The sequence below is a fragment of the Gorilla gorilla genome, chromosome 2 (assembly GCF_029281585.2).
Source record: "Gorilla gorilla gorilla isolate KB3781 chromosome 2, NHGRI_mGorGor1-v2.1_pri, whole genome shotgun sequence".
NCBI lineage: Eukaryota > Metazoa > Chordata > Mammalia > Primates > Hominidae > Gorilla > Gorilla gorilla.
This window is the reverse complement of record NC_086017.1, coordinates 111,808,060-111,827,201: the sequence shown is the minus strand read 5'-3', so window position 1 is coordinate 111,827,201 and position 19,142 is coordinate 111,808,060. Positions and strand designations below refer to the sequence as shown.

General features: G+C 37.8%; 1 protein-coding gene and 1 long non-coding RNA gene across 52 annotated transcripts in view; one reads left to right on the top strand and one right to left on the bottom strand.

Moving 5' to 3' along the window:
* Positions 1 to 426: 426 nt before the first annotated feature.
* The window catches only part of ABI3BP (ABI family member 3 binding protein), a 243,624-nt gene continuing 224,908 nt past the window's right edge, over positions 427 to 19,142 (top strand). For 37 of the 50 annotated variants that reach the window (XM_055383586.2, XM_063703979.1, XM_063703974.1 and 34 more), the window contains exon 1: positions 472 to 643. In XM_055383586.2, the coding sequence (XP_055239561.2) occupies positions 565 to 643 (79 nt within the window). In that variant the 5' untranslated portion in view covers positions 472 to 564. Of the gene's footprint in view, positions 644 to 19,142 lie in introns of all 50 variants that reach the window. The other 13 variants (XM_063703978.1, XM_063703977.1, XM_063703976.1 and 10 more) reach the window with 3 other exon arrangements.
* Positions 14,181 to 19,142, bottom strand: part of LOC129532734 (uncharacterized) — a 64,893-nt gene continuing 59,931 nt past the window's right edge. For both annotated transcript variants that reach the window (XR_010132888.1, XR_010132887.1), the window contains exon 5: positions 14,181 to 14,415. This is a non-coding gene — a long non-coding RNA (uncharacterized lncRNA). The remainder of the gene's footprint in view (positions 14,416 to 19,142) is intronic.

Here is a 19,142-nt window from a genome sequence, read left to right as displayed (position 1 = left end):
TAATGTATAGCTTTGTAGCCAAAGACTTACTCTTAAATGTTTCTCATAATACAGGAACTACAGAATGGCTCAAAATATATCTTTATGAGTTTACTCCCATTTAAAAGAATTGGGTTGGTTTACTGGATAATTAAAAACAGTTTCCTTCTTAATAAGGTTTTATTTTATATTTTTAAAATTTTGATAGTTTTTAATATATTATTTCTGGATTCTTTAAAATAGTTTATCAAATGTTTCAAAACTGCCTAAATACTTCTTCTTTCACAAATACAGATCTGCCATAATTTGAATTTTTATATCACAGAAGGAAGAGACACAGTTACAACTTAGCAGAAAGAAAGAAATGTGGTGATATGTTTTTGCTGTTGTGCTTTTTTTTTTTTTTTTTGGTGTGTGTGGGAAAGGGTGTGATGTCATCTTGTCTCCACCCCCTGTGAGTAAGCCCACTGCACAGCTAAGTGCAGCCGCCCGCCTCTGTCACTGGGAGACAGTCCACTTAAATGCAGCTCCAGGGTTGCGAGGCACCCACCAGCATCATTCCCCGTGCGAGGTGGCAAATGCAACATGCTCTCCAGCTTGGGGTGTCTACTTCTCTGTGGAAGTATTACACTAGCCCTGGGAAATGCACAGAAATTGCCAAAAGGCAAGTAGCCTGATGTTTTATGTTTTAAAAATAATATTAAGATATAGACGTTTTTAAATGTTGGTTTTAAATATGATCTGCTTTACCATATGGGGGGAATAGAGTTATTCTGCAGAGATTCAAAGTTCAAATGTGTGAAGGGGTCTCTTAAACTTTTACTTTCCCCTCCTGTTATTTACTTTTCAATTACAGCTCTTTATTGCAAAAATGAAAACAAACTTATTACATTGAGCAGCTGTTAATCAGAGCTTGAACTGTATACTTTCTAACTATAGTGCTTGTGTATTGAATCATATTGTGTAAATGGATATTATAGTCTGTTAGAAAGAGTTGTTTGGTGTTTTTAATCCTCCTCCCCAGAGACTGAATCAGTACTAGCTTACGATTCAAAAGAAGCTAGTTCTGAAACCTTGAATCTTTGGTGTGAACCTCAAACATACCTGTTGACTAGGAAGCTGAGGGAGTCTAGGCAGGTCAGACCAAAGTACGGTCATGTGCTAATTTGCAGACACGTCCCTCCAGTGGAGTTTGGAAGAGGGCTTGAGCTGTTGGACAGGACACTCCCCCCTTTCTTGGCTAAATTGCTCTCATTTTAATGTTGGTATTTTGTTTACAAATGTTATCAGAAGAAAATTAAAATTTCTAAATTTTGACCCTAAAAACAACCCTTTGAGCCCATCAGAACCAAAACAAGAGGCTGTTGCCTCTCTCCTGTCTCTGAACATAGATGTTGCATGTACTTTTGTTTCTCTGCAGAGGCACTTCTCTAAGCCAACTCTAGGTCTGTGAAGGCTTTTTATGGTTGCAGACTGCTGTAGTCAGCAGGATTGTGAAAAACAGGCTGGAATTTACCATACAGTCATGATGGAAAACATCAGAGGTAATGCAGAGCTGCAGGCTTGTCAAGAACCTGGTGTGCCTAAAGTCAGAAAGAAAGGTTGTTAGTGTCAGAATATCCAAAAGATCATCCCTAGGTCCTCTCTCTGGGTAGTCTGCCCCAGGATCATCTTGTCCCAAGTGAAAACTGTTCTTTCCTCGGTGGGTAAAGTGAAACTTGAATCCAGCATGTGAAGGCTGAAGCGGTTGGCTAGTTGATATTTCACATGATAATGTGAACAGCAATAAAAAAGACTAAGTAAACTTTCTCAACTCTGATCAAATAATTAAAGAAAAATAAAAAACAAGCACTCTTAGATCTTTTCCTACGAAGAGTTTTACTCCTTGATCACAATAAAACTGTGATTTAAATAAATCAATTATGAGCCACAAGCATTCAGAGTTAATTGTACCTACTAATGGAATATTTAATAGTGACATATCATTTGAGAAGAGTCTGGGGTTTTCTCAGGCTTAATACCTACAGAAGGCTTTTATTTTACTTTTTATTCATTGCATAGGGATGATATAGGTGCAACTTTGTTACTGCAAACTTCTGGAAAATCCCAGTGCTTTAATTATCATGTTGCAATCACTAGACACAAATCTCTTGACACAATTTTTCTTTATTTATAATGGGAAAGAAAAAAAAAACATAGTTGTCGAAAATGGCCACAAAACTTTTGTTGTTTATTTAAAAAATATTTGTAGTTTGGTAATTTGGAGAAAAACATCAAATTATAATAATGATAAAAGAAATGGCAAGGCTTGTTTTTAATACTATGTTTTTTCTTTATTGGAAAGCTATTGAGGACCTTTTAGCTGAAGTCATCTTTTTCAAACTGTGCTCCAGGCATAGGTGCACTGTTTGTCCTACAATGGGTAAAGTTTGGGGTGAGGGTGGAAGGGCAGCTGATTCCTGTCAATAACTTGTGGAGTCTTTAAGGGGGGAATCACAATAAGTGTTAGCAGTTTGCTCATTCTCAATAAAGAAACCTGTACAACTTTTTGTTTCTCACACTCATTTGACTAAGAATCCTCTTTTCCATAGAAGATCTATAATATCTTAACAGGGGTTTGTCTGTCACAGGACACATTTGGGGAAATGTTGAGTTAAAAAAGAAGAAAAAGGAGTAAAATTTTTACTTTTATTCTTCCTTCTACTTTAGAGTTGGTTAAATACTATTTGTGACTTAAGAAGCGGTTAGAATTCTGGAGCTAGAAAAGATATTCATGACCACTTAGTCTAGTGATTCCCAGACCTTTGGATTTATGGACCAACAAAAATACACAAATATTTTAACATCGGGGTCCTGTTATAGAGAGCATACTTGAATTTTGCTATGTGAGGATGCTCAAAGGGAACAGGGGAGAATGCCTAGTGTTTATAAAAGTGAACAATTTTAACAGATTTATACAATAAATAAATTTAATTTCATAAATAAGTCCATTGTTATTTTTCTCATTTTCCCACAGACTAATGAAAAATTGATCACAGGCCAATATTTGGAAACCAATGACCTAACATAACCATTTATTTTACAAATGAAGATACCCCAAAGCAGGGCAGATTCAGTAACTTTCCCATGTTAATGGTGGAGCCAGGACTTGATACCTAGCTTCTCATTCAAAATCCATGTTCTAACCTGCCTCCTGTAGGCAGGTTCCTCTGACCCCAACCTTAGGAATGACATTCTGTAGTGTACGTGTGAATGCTACCTATTCCTTGAATATAAGAGTTTCTTGTAAATTTCTTTAACAGTATTTTAATTTTAACTTTTTTTCCTAAGAACATATCTACATTTTTATGTACATATTTTATATATATTATATATACAAAATTATATATATATAACCATATATAGTTATTTATAAGAAGTCAGTTGTTATATGTGGTGTGCCTATTTGCATACCTAGCCACATACTTTGTTATAAAAAGTAAGTTATTAGAAGATTTTTGCTTAGTTTTTAAAAGCTTGGAGACTATTATTAATGGAGCTTTTCTCCTCCCCACCACTAAATGACTATAGTTTTGTCAAATTATTTATTTTTGTTAGCCTCAGTTTTCTCATTTGTAAAATGGGACTAATGATAACTATCTCATAGTATTTTAGGATTAAATGAGATAAGAGACACAAGTCTGGCACATAACAGATTTTCAATAAATCCTTATTGGGTCATAGAAAAGGGGATCAATGTTGAAAAACATGCACACCGAATAACACATGATCTTGTATTCAAAATGTAAGACAAATCCCTTGTAGGAAATGAGGTGGTGTGAACTTGGCAGAAAGATGGGGTAAAGGACTGCAGTGTTGTTCTACGTGGCAACAAGGGAGGCTTCTACTGCATTCTAGGCTGACCATTGTCTGCCCATACGGCCAACATTACCCTGTGGAAAGCTGCACCTTTGCTCTAAGATCAGCTTTTCCACAGAGATTTGTAAGATGTCATAGACTCTCCAGGTGAGCTCCTGTTAAGCTTGTTTCTCAGGAGGTGAATTAGACCATACTAGAGAAGAATTTTCACATTGTTTATACCTTTGGAAGCCCCTGTGCTCCAGCTACCTCTCAGAATCTTTATTCTTGGCACCATTGGCCTTTTTTCTTTTCCTGGCAAACAGGCTAAAATAAAAACCAGTGAGAACAATATGTAATGAAAGGAGCCAACAAAATCTTATAGTGGGAGAGCAGGCCCTTGACACACCTCTGCATGGAAACTCCAGTATACAGAAGATTGTAATTAGCCCAAAGGCAATGGCTATTATTTTTAAGCAAGTGTGAGAAAAACCACAGAGGAACCTCCAAGGTACAAGTGTAATCTGATGGCCAGAGGGCATGGGGATCTTGGGTGTGACTCTTGGGATATGGCAGAGGGAAGAGGCAGCTGGCTCTTTGCTTTGGGTTCTTACCTAACAGAATAGAAATCTCTGACTTTAGGAACAAAACACAGAGCAGATGATAATCATAACAGTAACTGCCATAGCTATTAATAACTATTACCATTATTATTATCACAGATAACATTCTTTGAGTATATCCTGCATGTGGTAATTTAGTGCTTCATATTTTCATGTGGAAAACCTAATTAAATTATTGAAGCTCCTCCATTGTCTTTGTCTGTTTTGTGCTTCTATGACAAAATACCTGAGACTAGGTAATTTGCAAAGAACGGAAATTTATTTTTCACAGTTCTGGAAACTGGGAAGTCCAAGTTCAAGGTGCTGGCATCTGGTAGGGCCTTCTTGCTGCATCCTCACATGGTGGAAGGCAGAAAGGCAAGAAAAGGATAAATTTCCTCCATAAGCCTTTTTATAAGGGCACCCAATCCCATTCACAGGGAAGGAGTCCTCATGGCCTAATCACCTCTTAAAGGTCTCAGCTCCTAATACTATCGCACTGGCAACACCCGAATTTTGGAGGGAACACATTCAGACTATAGTACCTATGAAGCAGGTAAACCTATTATTCCCATTTTACAGAGCATAAAATTGTGCCTCAGAGTGTTTAAGTAATTTACTCCAAGTAATATAGCTAGAAAGTGGCAAATGACTATACCTTTAATTTTGATGCAATATTAGTTCCCTGCTCTATGTAAAGATACATTAATTCATTCAAGTAACAAATTATATTGGATACACAGAGCACTGAGGCTGGGGAGACAAAGCTTGGCACTTGTCTTCAGGGAGCTGACCAGCTTGTGGAGAAGATAAGGGACTGGTGTGGAAAGGGACAATTACAATAGAGAGGGGTCATCCTTCAATGTGGGCGAAGCACAAAGCATTTTGAGAAGAAAAGGATCCAATCTGGATGGGAGGTATGAAGAATTATGAGAGAATAAGAAACCCAAATAGAGGTCTTGAGTACAAACACAAGTTGAGACAAGGAGAAGGATTGCTGAGAGGTGAGGGGCTTTCTCAACAAAGGTAGCTGCTGGCCCAGAGCCCAGGCAACCCCAGGGGCCAAAGCTCAGTGAGTGTTAAAGTACTGAGAGGGAAGCCTAGACTGAAAAAACCATACAAGATGTAACTGTGCTCTCCTTGTCTCTATCTGGCCTGACTCCTCATGATTGATTACAAAGAGGAAATAAAATGTTGTCTTTGGAGAGGAAGGCTCTTACATCTTGCTCTGTCAACTTTCCAGCTGCTCACCTGGCAGCTGGCTCTCCATGGAGCCCTTCCAACCTCACTTTGACAAAACAAGAATGTGTCACTCCAACAGCTCAGTCCACTTCTCCAAGAGGTGGTTGATACTTACGGGAGGCTGCAGAGGATCTCATCCACCTTAAGTTATGGAACACAGGATACTGGTGAGGAGTGCAAAGCCTACTTGGTGTGGTTCTGCTTTTATTTGAGTAATATATATTTATGTATTGCTGGGACTGTATTAAACAGTACATTAGAAAAAAATGGTTGTGCTGCTAAAAAGAAGCTTAAAACCCACCAAGCAAGAAATTATTTTAGCATCTTTTACAGTTCTAAATTTTCTTGACAGTTTTATTGATGTGTTTGTCTATCAATTAATAAAGATTATCAGTAGTCCTTAATAATTCTTAAAAGTATACTAATAATCATCATGTTACATATCAATGGTGTTTAATGCTGTGTTTATGTAAATTATCTCATTTTATCCTCACACCTGTGAAATATATTATTATTATCTCCATTTCACAGATGAAGAACTAAGCTTAAAGAGTATGTTAGCTATCTGTTGCTGCATAAAAATTTTCCACAATAATCTTTAATTGACTGTTAATAATCCTTAATAATCAATAGTCAACACATCAAGCCCAGATTATTAAGCATCTACTAGGTAAACTGAATGAGATACAGCCCCTGCTATAAAAGAACCTTATATTACAAAGGTAAAAACTGACCAAATATAATTTGTCCTGATGCTAAATTTAGAACCCGAGGTTTAAAAAAATAAAGTTTTCTTGTGTGAATTATACATTCACTAGTTTAGTTTTATAGACTGCTATATTGGGCTATAAGATACTGTTAAGAATTTTTACTGTCTTCCCCTGTCTCCCTTCAAGAAAGAGAGGGGACACAGGGGAACACTTGAAAATAGAAGAATTCATCAATATAATATTATAGCAAAGACAGTTAAAATGTTATAGGCTAATGTGAGTTTACAGAAGGTTTTTTAAAGACATAAGTGAGGTGTTTAATGAAGGGAATGCCATTCAGGAGATGGGACCGATCACTCTATCTGGATCACCACCCTCAGAAAAAATTTCCCTTTTGCTGTTCCCTGATTGCAACTTATAACAGTAGGTATAAACAAGAGAATATTGAAAGTAAATGGGTGAATTTAATAAAATTGATCTCAGAATAAACATAAAATTAAGAAATAGGATACTCTAATGTGATTATCTAGATTATCTAGTTATCTAGAGAGATTACTAGTCAAATAAGAACACACTTGTTAAAATGACCGCCAAAAAGTAAAAATAAATAGTATCAGCTAAAGAAGGAACATGCTAAACATAATATAGAAAAACAATAATTGATATACATATATTCTATTAAAATAACATTTTAAAAGATGATAACCATATTACTATCAGGCATGATATTTAATGCTAAGTGCTTATAAACGTGTGAAATATATATTATTATTAGCTCCATTTCACAGATAAGAAATTAAGTTTAAAGAGTATATTAGTGTAATCCCAGCACCTTGGAAGGCCGAGGTGGGCAGATTACTTGAGGTCAAGAGTTCAAGACCAGCCTAGTCAACACGGTGAAACCCCATCTCCACTAAAAATACAAAAATTAGCCAGGTGTAAAGGCAGGTACCTGTAATCCCAGCTACTCAGAAGGTTAAGGCATGAGAATTGCTTGAGCCCAGGAGGCGGAGGTTGGAGTGAGCTGAGATTGTGCCACTGCACTCCAACCTGTGCAACAGAGCAAGACTCCATTTCAAAAAAAAAAGAGTATGTTAGTTATCTTTTTCTTATAACAAATGTCCACAAAATTATCAACTTAAAATAACACACATTTATTATTTCACAGTTGCTGTGAGTTAGGAGTCTGAGCCTGGTTTAGCTGGGCAGACTCTCCTCTCCTTCAAGATGTCTCACAAGGCAACAGTGAAGGTACTGGCCAGAGGTGAGGTCTGATCTGAAGGTGTGCATGAAGAAGGATTTACTTCCAAGCTCACATGGTTGTTAGCAGAATTCAATTCCTTGAGGATCGTTGGTCAAAGGGCTTCATTTTCTCACTGGCTATTGGCCCAAGGTTGCTGCAGGTCTTTGCCTCATAGGCCTTTCTATTATGGCCACTTGCTTCATCAAAATGTACAAGCCCAGGAGAGTCTGCTGGTAAGATGGAGGTCACAACCTTATGTAGCCGAATCACAGAAGTGACAACCCATCACTTCTGCCATATTCTATTGGTTAGAAGCAACTCACAGGTTTACCATACAAGTTGATTGTATACCTCAGATTATGTAAGAGTCTATCCACCACAAAGAGCTCAATGGCTGGTAGCAAGTGATATAGTGAAACTATGAATATGGGAAATCTAACTCCAGATAATATACTGGTTTAAGCATTAAAACTCCATCAACTTCCTAAAGAATTAAGCATTTTGTGGCAGATGCCAACATTGGCAAACTGCTAATTTGTCTCTCTCAGTGCTTGAAGTTAATTGTAAGAAATCTCTGAGAATTGAGATAAATATCTTAAGAGTACAAAGTAAATATTCAGCACCCAATACGGACCTTGTTTTCTGTATACAGGAGCCCAGTCAATGTCTAGATTCCTTTGCTGGTTTCCTCTGTGGTCCATCAAATGTGGTTGATATCGTGTACAGAGGCACACAAAATTCCTCCAAAATAGAAAAAATGCTTTTATCCCTGCCACCATCTCTTAAAGGAAACGAAAAAAACATAAGAAAAAAATTAACATATTAAGTAATTAACACCTATGAACCTGATGATACAGTCCTGATAAAAATGTGCTTTTCTGGCCAGGCATGGTGGCTCATGCCTGTAATCCCAGCACTTTGGGAGGTCAAGGCGGGCGGATCACGAGGTCAGGAGATCGAGACCATCCTGGCTAACATGGTGAAACCCTGTCTCTACTAAAAATACAAAAAATTAGCCGGGCATGGTGGCACATGCCCATAGTCACAGCTACTCGGGAGGCTGAGGCAGGAGAATCGCTTGAACCCGGGAGGCAGAGGTGACAGTGAGCCGAGATCGCACCACTGCACTCCAGCCTGGTCGACAGAGCAAGACTCTGTGTCCAAAAAAAAAAAAAAAAAAGTGCTTTTCTGAAACTTCAGTGGAGTTGCTTTTAGAGTAAATGGAAGTTACTGTAGGTCTAATTAAACTTGTGTGTAGAGAAAGAAAATATACTTTTATCAGTGGATGTGATGGAAGCAACTAGAAAAACCAGAGGAGTTTCTCTCAGCTCCTATTTAGTGTTAATAAAACAATTTTTCCATATGCTCTCAGGAAAGAAAATTTAGGTTGTACACAGAAAATATTCTAACCATGACACTCAGACTCTCATAGACTGTTTAATACTAGATACCCTGTGTGTCTCTTCTCTAGTGTACAGTCTTCTCTTGTGTTGGGAAGGCCCCAAAAGTGCAGGAGGCACATGGTAGGAAAGGCTGGCTTCAAGGTCTCAGACTACTTTGGCAAAGTTCTGTGGACAGCAAGACTAAATCAGTACTTATTCTACTCCGTATAATATTAGCTTGGGTTTCCCACCAAGAGCCTTCCACAGCAAGATTGTTATAGTGTGTTGTAGGTTTCCCTCACCTACTAAAGCCTTGACATATATTTACAGTGATTGTGATGAACATTTAAGGCCTCTCAGTACACATGCTATGAAGTCAGCTAATGTTCCTTTCTGCGGAATTCTAAAGAAGGAGCTAGAAGATGTGGCATTTTCATAGAAGATTTGTCATCATTCTCCAGTCAAGGATCATACTTTGAAAGCCCAACCATTAGAAAACCAGGGCAAATTCACCCACTTCAAGCATCTGCTGGTCACAGATGCTTGAATTAGAATTAGAATTAGAAATTAATTTTAGAGAAAATTGAGGCCTAAGTCACATCTCACCTATGACATAGCAATTCAATATTTTCTTCATTTAATAAGTTTACCTATGACTATAAATACTATAATGTATATCCCAATACAGGCTATAGCCCAATATATTTAATCCTGGATGCACATGAGAATAATAAAGTTTTCAAAAATATCAGTAATGCTCTGCCTCCCCAACAAATTTATTTTAAATTGGTCTAGGGTGGGATTTTTTTCTTTTAACTCCTCAGGTGATTCTAATATGGCCAGGGTTAAGAACTACTGATTTGGAGCTTTTCGACAATTTGTATGTATAAGTGCTTGATAAATAAATCTTTCTTGATGAGTACAGAGTAAAATTTAAAAGTTGCAAGTACATTTTTCTACTATTTAAGTTTTGATTTCTGTAAATTTAAAAGTATTTTTACTTTTATGCTTCTTTGTTCCAGGATTTTAAAACATTGTTTGAAAAAATTTTCAGACTCCCTCCTGAAGCTATATAAAATAAGTAAATGTGTAAAATTGAGATGAACATTTGGTTTTAGTGTTAGAACATAAGTGCTACTCTCAGAAGCCAGATCTGAGAAGCTGTGACTGTGATTTTTAAGAATGGACTTACATTTATTCATTTTGTCATTTAATTAATATTTTTTAATCATCATATTAGGATTACAAAGATGAATAAGACATTTCCTGCATTTAAGGGGTTTGAAATCAGTTCTGTTTAAAAATACTTGGCCACACAAAAGTCATTTACTTTTATATGAAACTGTTGGTGTGTTAATTCTTTATCCTCATTTAACAACCAACATTTGCAGGAGCTAAGCTATCCCACTGTGTTGCCATGTACTGGCTTTAAGTGATATACATAAGAAGAAGAAAAATGAATTCAAATGTAATCTGTTAAGAAAAACAAAGCACCTCATGATTTCAGTGCAAAATATAGGAGTTAAGCAAATATGCAATGGATTTCCATACTCAGAAAGTACGGGTTATGTAAATTATATTGAAAATAATTTCTTTAATTGTGCACATTTATATATTCCAGCTGATTTTTGTATTTTATGTTAAGGATAATTTTTCAGCATGTAGCATGTCTTATAATCTGAAACATATTTAAAATGTATTCCACTGTTTCTCTAATGTAATGGAAGTTCTCTCTTCTCTGAGTAGTGGTGAATGAAACCTTGCTAAGACTCTGAACAGGGGCGCTTTGCTTACAAGGTGATGCCAAGGTGGAGCTTCAGATATCCTTTCTCATTAAATACAATTCTGTGATTTTTCCATTCTGTTAGCTGATAAGAAAACATTCTGATTTTCCAAGGGTCCTCCTGAGAGGCCACTGTGCACGTGTGTGTGGGTGTGTGAGACCTAACAGGCCTTGCTTCTCTGAGAGCAGCGGATTCTGTCGTTCAAGGAGGGGCTTGGAGTGTCTGCCAAAGTCATGCTGGCAGCGAGCTCTGGAATTCAGTTCTGTTCCAGCTATGTCGGCAGGAGATGCAGGACAATTTCCTTCTCCTTTCACTTTCCCAGATGAAGTTAAGACACTCTGGCCAGTTAGTTTAGAGTAAGGTATCAGATGACCTGGAAGACAGTCCCTCCATTCCTCTCCAGGCCCATCCTCTCCAAACTCCCCTAATGATCCTGCTGTCACAGAATTCTTCCCTAACTATTCCTTTTTACAAGAATTAAAAGGAAAACGATGCTGGGCATGCTCTCCCATATCAGGTTTGCCTAATTTGTAGTTTTGTTATGAGCGGGAAATATAAATACTGAAAATTAGCACCATGGGTTAGTGGGTAAAGTGCAGGAGTCCACGTGAGCCCGAGTAAGTCATTAGGTTGGTGCAAAAGTAACTGTGGTTTTTGCCATTAAAAACCACAATTACTTTTGCACCAACCTAATGCTTCACTTTTCTGAACATCAGGTTTTTTTTCTCTAAAAAAAGGAAATAATAAAAGTATCAGTCCTCTTTAGCTTTCATTAACAAGTAATATTCGGGTGGCATTAGTGGATTTTTTTGATAGTAACTTTCTTAACCAAAGTAAACAAACGTGAAGACCAGGTACATTTTTAGAACTCTTTACCTGCTGATATAGTTTGGCTCTGTGTTCCCACCCAAATCTTGTCTCGAATTGTAATCCCCATAATCCCCACATGTGGAGGGTGGAACTTGGTGGGAGGTGATTGGATCATGGGGGGTGGTTTCTCCCATGCTGTTCTCATGATAGTGAGTTCTCAGGAGAAATGATGGTTTTATAAATGGTAGTTTTTCCTGCACTCTCACACATTCTCTCTCTTGCCTGCTGCCATGTAAGATGTGCCTGCTTCCCCTTCTGCCATAATTCTAAGTCTCCTGAGGCCTCCCCAGCCATGCAGAAGTGTGAGTCAATTAAACCTCTTTCCTTTATAAACTACCCAGTCTTGGGTATTTCTTTATAGTAGTGTGAAAATGGACTAATACATCTGCCTTGGCAGTGATGGAAAGATCTAGACACTCCAGTAGCCTGGACACTGGTACTGAGCAGAAAGACACCCTTTCTGGGTGTCAAAGTCTAGAGTGTCTGAGCCTGTGGTGTGGCATCCACACAGTGAAACAGGATCTGCAGAGAGGAGCCAGGACACTGGGAGTGTTTTCAACATAATTCTTGCCATGAGCATCCCACTCCTGTACTCTCATCCAGCTCTCCCTGAAGGAGTCTGGAAGATCCTGCTCAGAGCATATTTGTCTTTTACGGTGAAACATCTGAAAGTACAGGTTGTGGTCTTTGGTCATTTTTTTCTCCGCCTATCCTTGGGATGCAATTCCATGTGACTTAGCCTGCTCCTGGATGCCTGCTGCAGTCTGTCTGGTCAGTCTGCAGGTACTGGATTGGTTTGATTGTGTGACTCTTTTTCTGCACTCCCTCTTTTTGTTCCTAATCCTTCTCTTTCCTAAACTTTCATCCTCCTTCTCCTGCCCCTCCTCTTTCTGCCTTCTCTCAACATGATGAGAGTCTTCAGAGCATTCTCCTGGCTTCCACCCCCAGCCACTCCTGCTGACCACTTTGGCCCATGTCCTTGCCTCACAGCTGACTCCTCATCTGTTTGGATGCAGCAGGAATTATCCCTTGGAAGACAATGCACACTTTATTTTTTTTAAAGGCAAAAGTGTTGTTTCTATGTCATGCAAAGTATTCCACTTAGTTGAAGAATATCATTGCTTCCTGTTCACTTATCTTGGCATGACCAATCTAGAAAAGCACACATTTATATTCATTTGATCAGCTCTGTGTATATCAGATTAGACAAACCATAACTGTATATTCACACCATAGCATTCCTAAATGGCTTTGGCTATAACATAAATCACTATGTCCCTTGAAGGGTGGCAACAACATATGCACAATAGCAGTCAGACATTATAGTGTTCTTTTGTAAAGCTGGTTTTCAATTTATTCTGGATGTTTGTTCTATTGTAGTTGGAGTTTGATATTTTGAAGAACTTGCAGAGAATTCTGCTGTTTTCCAGTGGATCTTTGAGTTGGATCTTGAGTTCAAATGTCATATTTCTCTTCATTTGTCTTGTAACCAATATTTCCATGGAACTGAGTTTCTGTGTAAAGTGTGCCCAGGAAATGGTGATCCTGTAATTGGTGACTAGATCACAGTTGCAGGCATTTAATACCATTTCAACATATAAACCTCTTTCTTTGATCTCCATTTCTCTGGCTGGCTGTCTTCTTTGCTATACTCAATAGATGACTTCCAAATTTTCCTCTCACTCTTTGTTTACAACCCTCTTCTTTCCCACTTGCGTGTCTTCTCAGGTTCTAATTCTTGTGCTTGGAAGACCCTCATCATCTCTGCTATGGTAACTTTATATGTTCTGTTGGGTTTTAGACTTTTATAACCCATATTAATAGTGAATACTGGAAAAAAATGTGTATTTCAATGAGCTTTCCAAATCCAGGTGTGTATGTGTTTGCACTGTGCATGCCATGTTGGATTGTTGTGCTGGTTTCATCTTGTGATACAAATAAAAACCAAGGGAGGCTGAGGCGGGAGAATGGCGTGAACCTGGGAGGCAGACCTTGCAGTGAGCAGAGATCATGCCCTGCACTCCAGCCTGGGTGACAGAGCAAGACTCCATCTCAAAAAAAAGAAAAAAGAAATAGATGAAAGTCCTACAAACCGACTAAATTTGGTGTGACACACAATGAATTTTTGAATGATCAACATATTGGCAGTAGTATGGTTTAGGGTTTTGCTCTAATGTATAATAACCTACTTGCAAAATTCTTTATAGACAGTGTTTCAGCAAAACAAGTGATTTTGAACATTATCCCATTTTATGAACAACTCAAATTTTAAATATTGATATTACAACTGAGTTACCAGAATGACTAATAAGAAATACCATTGGATTACTTAGAGAATTAACAATACTTCATAGTACAGGTTAGTCAAAATTCCTTCTCCACATGTTCTTGGCAATAAATCCCATTTTCACAAATTTTCAAAAACATATCAGTGCCTTTTCAAATATTCTCAGGTGCCTTTCTCAGATGTTTACAAGGAATGTGCATTGAGTCTTATAATCCCATAAATTTGTGAGCTGAATTGCGTTATATAATACTTGTTCTTTATTGGCCATTCAGTGCAAACATCTGTTTTCACTTATGTTGGAAAATTAAGACAACAAGTATTTACTGTGGTGTTTTCCAAAGTCGTCATAACCCATGGCTCAGATGTCATCTGTAAGGTTTCCGTGGTGTCCCAGAAAAGTCCATTTCAAACATTCCTTTTCATGGTTGGAGGTTGATAGGCCACAAAGGGACCACAGATGTTAACACTAAATAAATTTCCTGTGAATTATCAGATAATTTAAAAGGCATTAAAGGATAAGCATTAGCAGAGTAAAGATCCTTTTAGGGATATCTCTTTCTAGGGACTTTATTATTTTGTGAGAGTAATCTTCTTTTAAAAAAATGGCAAGAAACATTTACCTCTGTTTGTCAGCTCTGAATCTAAAGTCCCTCTCTCACCTACCCTTTTTCATTTACGAACTTGCATCCTACATCTACAAGGCCTGGTTGTGGAAGATAATTAGATGGATATGAAAGAAATTTTATGACTTGACTTTGTTTTATTGAAATATGGCTATTTAACAAACCTAGAGATAATGACTCTCACTCTCAATATATGGAGAAGCAAAGAATCACTGAGCGCAGTGGTCCTCTAGCTTCAGCAAGCATCATCATCTCTTAGAGGGCTGGATAAACTCAGAACACTGGGCTCCATCCCCAGAGTTTCTGACTCAGTAGATCTGAGGTGGGATAGTTTGAATAATTTGCATTACTCACAAGTTCCCAGATGATACTAGCAATGCTGGTCCTGGGATCACATTTTGGAAACCACTGACTTAGTGAATCTGCTAAGTATGCAGAGTCCTGCCTCCCCTAACCTCCCCCACTTTCACTCCTCCCACCCTTACTATACTCACATCAGATTCTGATTCAGTTGTTCTGGTAATCTGCATGTTAAACAACTATCACTGATGATTCTGATGAGATCAACCATGCATTGAGAAATAATGCTGATCTCTTTATAGAATCAGTACAAAGCACTCGGGTACTACTTTGAAGAAAGTGGATAATATAAACTTAGCTAATTTACTTAGTTCTAGAAATTTAGAGAATTTGTGCTTTCTGTTGTTGAATATATGATAAATGTCTGTAGAAAAAAATTTAGCTGATAAGAGTGAGACCCTCTAGTTCTTGAGATGAACTTGCTGGCTGCCTTTTATAATTAGAAACTATTTTTTACCATAGCTAGCTGGAGCCCTGGGCAGCACTCACTTAACATAACCTTGTTTGGTGGTGAGTAATGTTTAAAACTTCAGTTGAAAGGTTTTTGTGACATTATGAGCTATTAGTGGGAGTCATTCCACTTGTGTATATGTATTAAAGTTAATGCCTAATATTAACCAGAGGCATATGTTAACTGTAACCCAAATTCAAGAAAACTCAGTATAAAGTATGGACAGTTTACTTTACTAGGTCAATGAAGAAAGACACAATTGTGACACTAAAGATGAATTTGATACTTCATGTGAATGTTTTCTGTCATTTTGTCTTACATAGAGTGCTAGCCAGCCCTTCAGCTAGAATTGGACATCAGCCTATTGTTGAGCATTAGCTATGACACTTGCACTTGGCAGCCAGCTGAAAACATGGTGTGTGTAGCTTGCAGGTTAGAGTTTCTTTTCTTAAGCTCAGGGGAGCCATAAAACCCTTGAAGCTGCATGTAGACTAGTACACTTGTGGGTCTGTGCATTTTCAGGAGTGTTGGTCTTTGGATATTGAGCTTCTTGAAGAAGTCTAAGAGCTGATAAAACTTAAGAGCTGTCTAGACAGATGCCTTTTACCAAGCAAGAATTAGGATGGGTCAAGTGAAGGGCTGGAAGAATTACTACCATATGCATAGATCATGCAGAGAGGGCCTCGAGATGGTCCATGAAAAATCTCATACTTTGTAACTAAGATGTGAGCACACAGTTTATTTTATGTAATTTCTTTTGATGTGGTATAAAAAAATTTAAGTGTGGTAGTATCCAAGGTGGCCCTCAATTATTCTCACCTGCTGTTATTCATGCTCTTATATAGTCCCCTTGCACACTGAATCAAGGCTGGGCTGTGTACTCATTAAATATGGAAAAAGTGAAGTGAAAATATGTAACTTTCAGAGGCTAAATCATAAAGGACATTGCAGTTTACACCTTGTTCATTTTCTTGGATCACCCAATCTGGAGAAAACCAGCTGATGTGTCATGAAACACTCACGCAGATCTATGGAGAGGTCCACAAGGTGAAGGGCTTAGATTTCGTGCCTATATCCAGCACAAATTTGCTAGCCATCGGAGTGAGCCATCTGGGAAGCACATCTTCCAGCTCCAGTCAAGCCTTCAGATGATGGTAATCCTGGCCAATATCTTAACTGCAACCTCATGAGAGATTCTGAGCCAGGACTGCCCAGTTCAGCTCCTCCCAAGTACCTGATCCACAGAAACTGTGTGGATGATGAATGCTTATTGTTGATTAAGCCACTAAGCTTTGGGTTAATTTATTATATAGCAATAGATAACTAATGTAGGGAGCATATGTGATGCCTTTTTAATTTTAAAGGACTATTTAAATGGAATAAAAATAGAATGAGAAATGTAAATAATCTTATCTGTTGGCATATGGCTTTGGAAATGTAGTTTTGCCTATGGGCAAAAGAAAATTGGAAATAAACACGGGAAGAGAATTTTGGGATCAATTACCTTTCCAGGACCACAAAAAAACTGAGCATAAATGCTGATTAAAGAGTGATTGGAAAAATACATGAATAATTATCCCTTTAAAAAAATTCATAGAAAAATGTTTGGTAGTTTAGAGCAGCTAAAGGACCACATCTCCTGAGGCCTTCATAGATGGCCTTGTCTTTCATTCCAGAGCCCATCTCAGGACTGGCCTTAGGCCAAGGGTGTGGATCTGTATTGGTCCTGCTATCATTTAGAAGAGTCGACCTGTGCCCAAGATAGCTTAAAGACAGCTAGATCTGAGATCTGCCCTGTAGCTGACCTACATCCCCGAATTCCCCTGAGGAACAAATGGGCCTCCTGGGACAAACTTGGATCAGGCCAAGCTTTCATCTCCTTGGTCTTAGCTTAGACCCCATCTTGAAACTTATGCCATGGCATTCTCATGTAATTGTATCTCCAGGGTAGGCATTATGAAATTTCTCATCTCTTATTAAAATACCATTTTCTATGCATCTAACATTATGAGAGAATAAATAAAGAAAGAAGAAAAATGGTTACCATCCTGGTGGAATTTATATCCTAGCAAGAGGAATACACAAACCAAACAGGATACTACAATGTAATAAATGCTAAACTGAGGAAGGAATAAAGCTGAACTGGGCTTTATTCCTTTCCAAAAATAGTTTCATTTTTCTTAGGAGAATTGGGAAGGCTTTGAACAGGGCGCCTTCTCTGCCATTCTGCAAAATTTTATGGCATTTCCAGAAGTGTTTTATCAAAAAAAGAAAAAGCTTTATGTAGGGAATATTTTATATGCACCCTCTGTGGAGGGTGAGAAAATTTTTCTAACCCCAAACCAGAATACATGATAAATATGAATATATTTTTGAAGAAGCAGGCAGCATATTTATAAATGAGGGCTCTCTCACAACATTAAAGACATTTTAACTCTATATTTTACCTATAGTTTACTTCATTAATGGATGCCATTATTGCTTTAAGCTGAACACATTTGCTCCCTTCAAAAATACTATTGTTTATAAAATGATTATGAGGAAAAATCACAGACCCTTATCACCAGTTGCTAAGGCCTTACTAAGAAAGCATATAACAAAACATAAAAATTGGGTAAGAAGTTTCCATCCAGTTGGCCAGTTCCTCGGCCAGTCAGGATCTGGGTTGCTTGGATAATACAGGTCACAGGGGACAAGGAATCTTCTGATTAGTGCCTCTTCCCAGACCAAATACCCTCTGGATTCCGAGGGTTTTTTTATATTTCAGGGTGGGGTTTTTTTATTTACTAGTATGTATCATCATTCAGGGAACCACAAGGCCCCCTGTGGTCTCTTGCTTTCACTCAGATTCAAGGCAAGTTGGACTTGACCATCTCAAAGCATCCCATAGTTGCCAGGGAAGGATTGTTTTGGTGGTGAAAACATGTTATTTTCTACCCTTCCTTTATTCACCCTCAGTACACACACCTAATTAAACAAGCAAAACATTCAGGCTTTTGAAGCTAATGCTATTTGTGAAGGACTGAAAAAAATTGAGTCAGGTCTAAAAGCATCGTTCCAACAGGGAGGGTGCCACTAGAAGTGTCACAACTGTGACTAGAGACCAACTATTGTATAATCCATTTCCCATCCTGTCCTTGGAAATGGGGAGCTCCTTCATCCTTACCAGCCCATCTCCCCCAAGGCAGCTAGATCACAGCTGGGGCTCTCTTCTAAAGTGACTCACTTGCTCCTAGGACTCCCTTACTAGAAGCGCAGGTATATTGCTTTGAGGTTCAATTTTGTTATCTTGTTTACTAAAGTTGAATTTCAGTATGACAATACAAGGAAGCATCTTCTAATGATTAAAAGCTTTTATCTACATCTAAGTGTAAACATTTTTTATTTTTGCAATATCCTTTTTTCTAAGACAAGGTAATAATAAAAATTCTCTTGAAAAAATTCCCTATACTATTACTAACATATGGAATTATTAAATAATCTTCAGATTAATATATTAAAATAAGTAACCTCTTATCAAATTAACTTCTTATCAAAATAACTAACTTCTTATCAAATAACTAAGCTTCTTATCAAGCTTATCTATAAGCTTTTTTGCCGAGACTGTCTATAAACAACTTGCTTGCTGTCTCTTACAGAGAGAACATCTCAAACAGCATCTTGGGCAGGTTTCACTTTCTAGAATGCTCCTGTCTTGGGATACCTGTTACTCCATGTCACACCCTAAAGCTAACCGTGACTTATTTTGACATTACTTTCAGATAATTAGTAA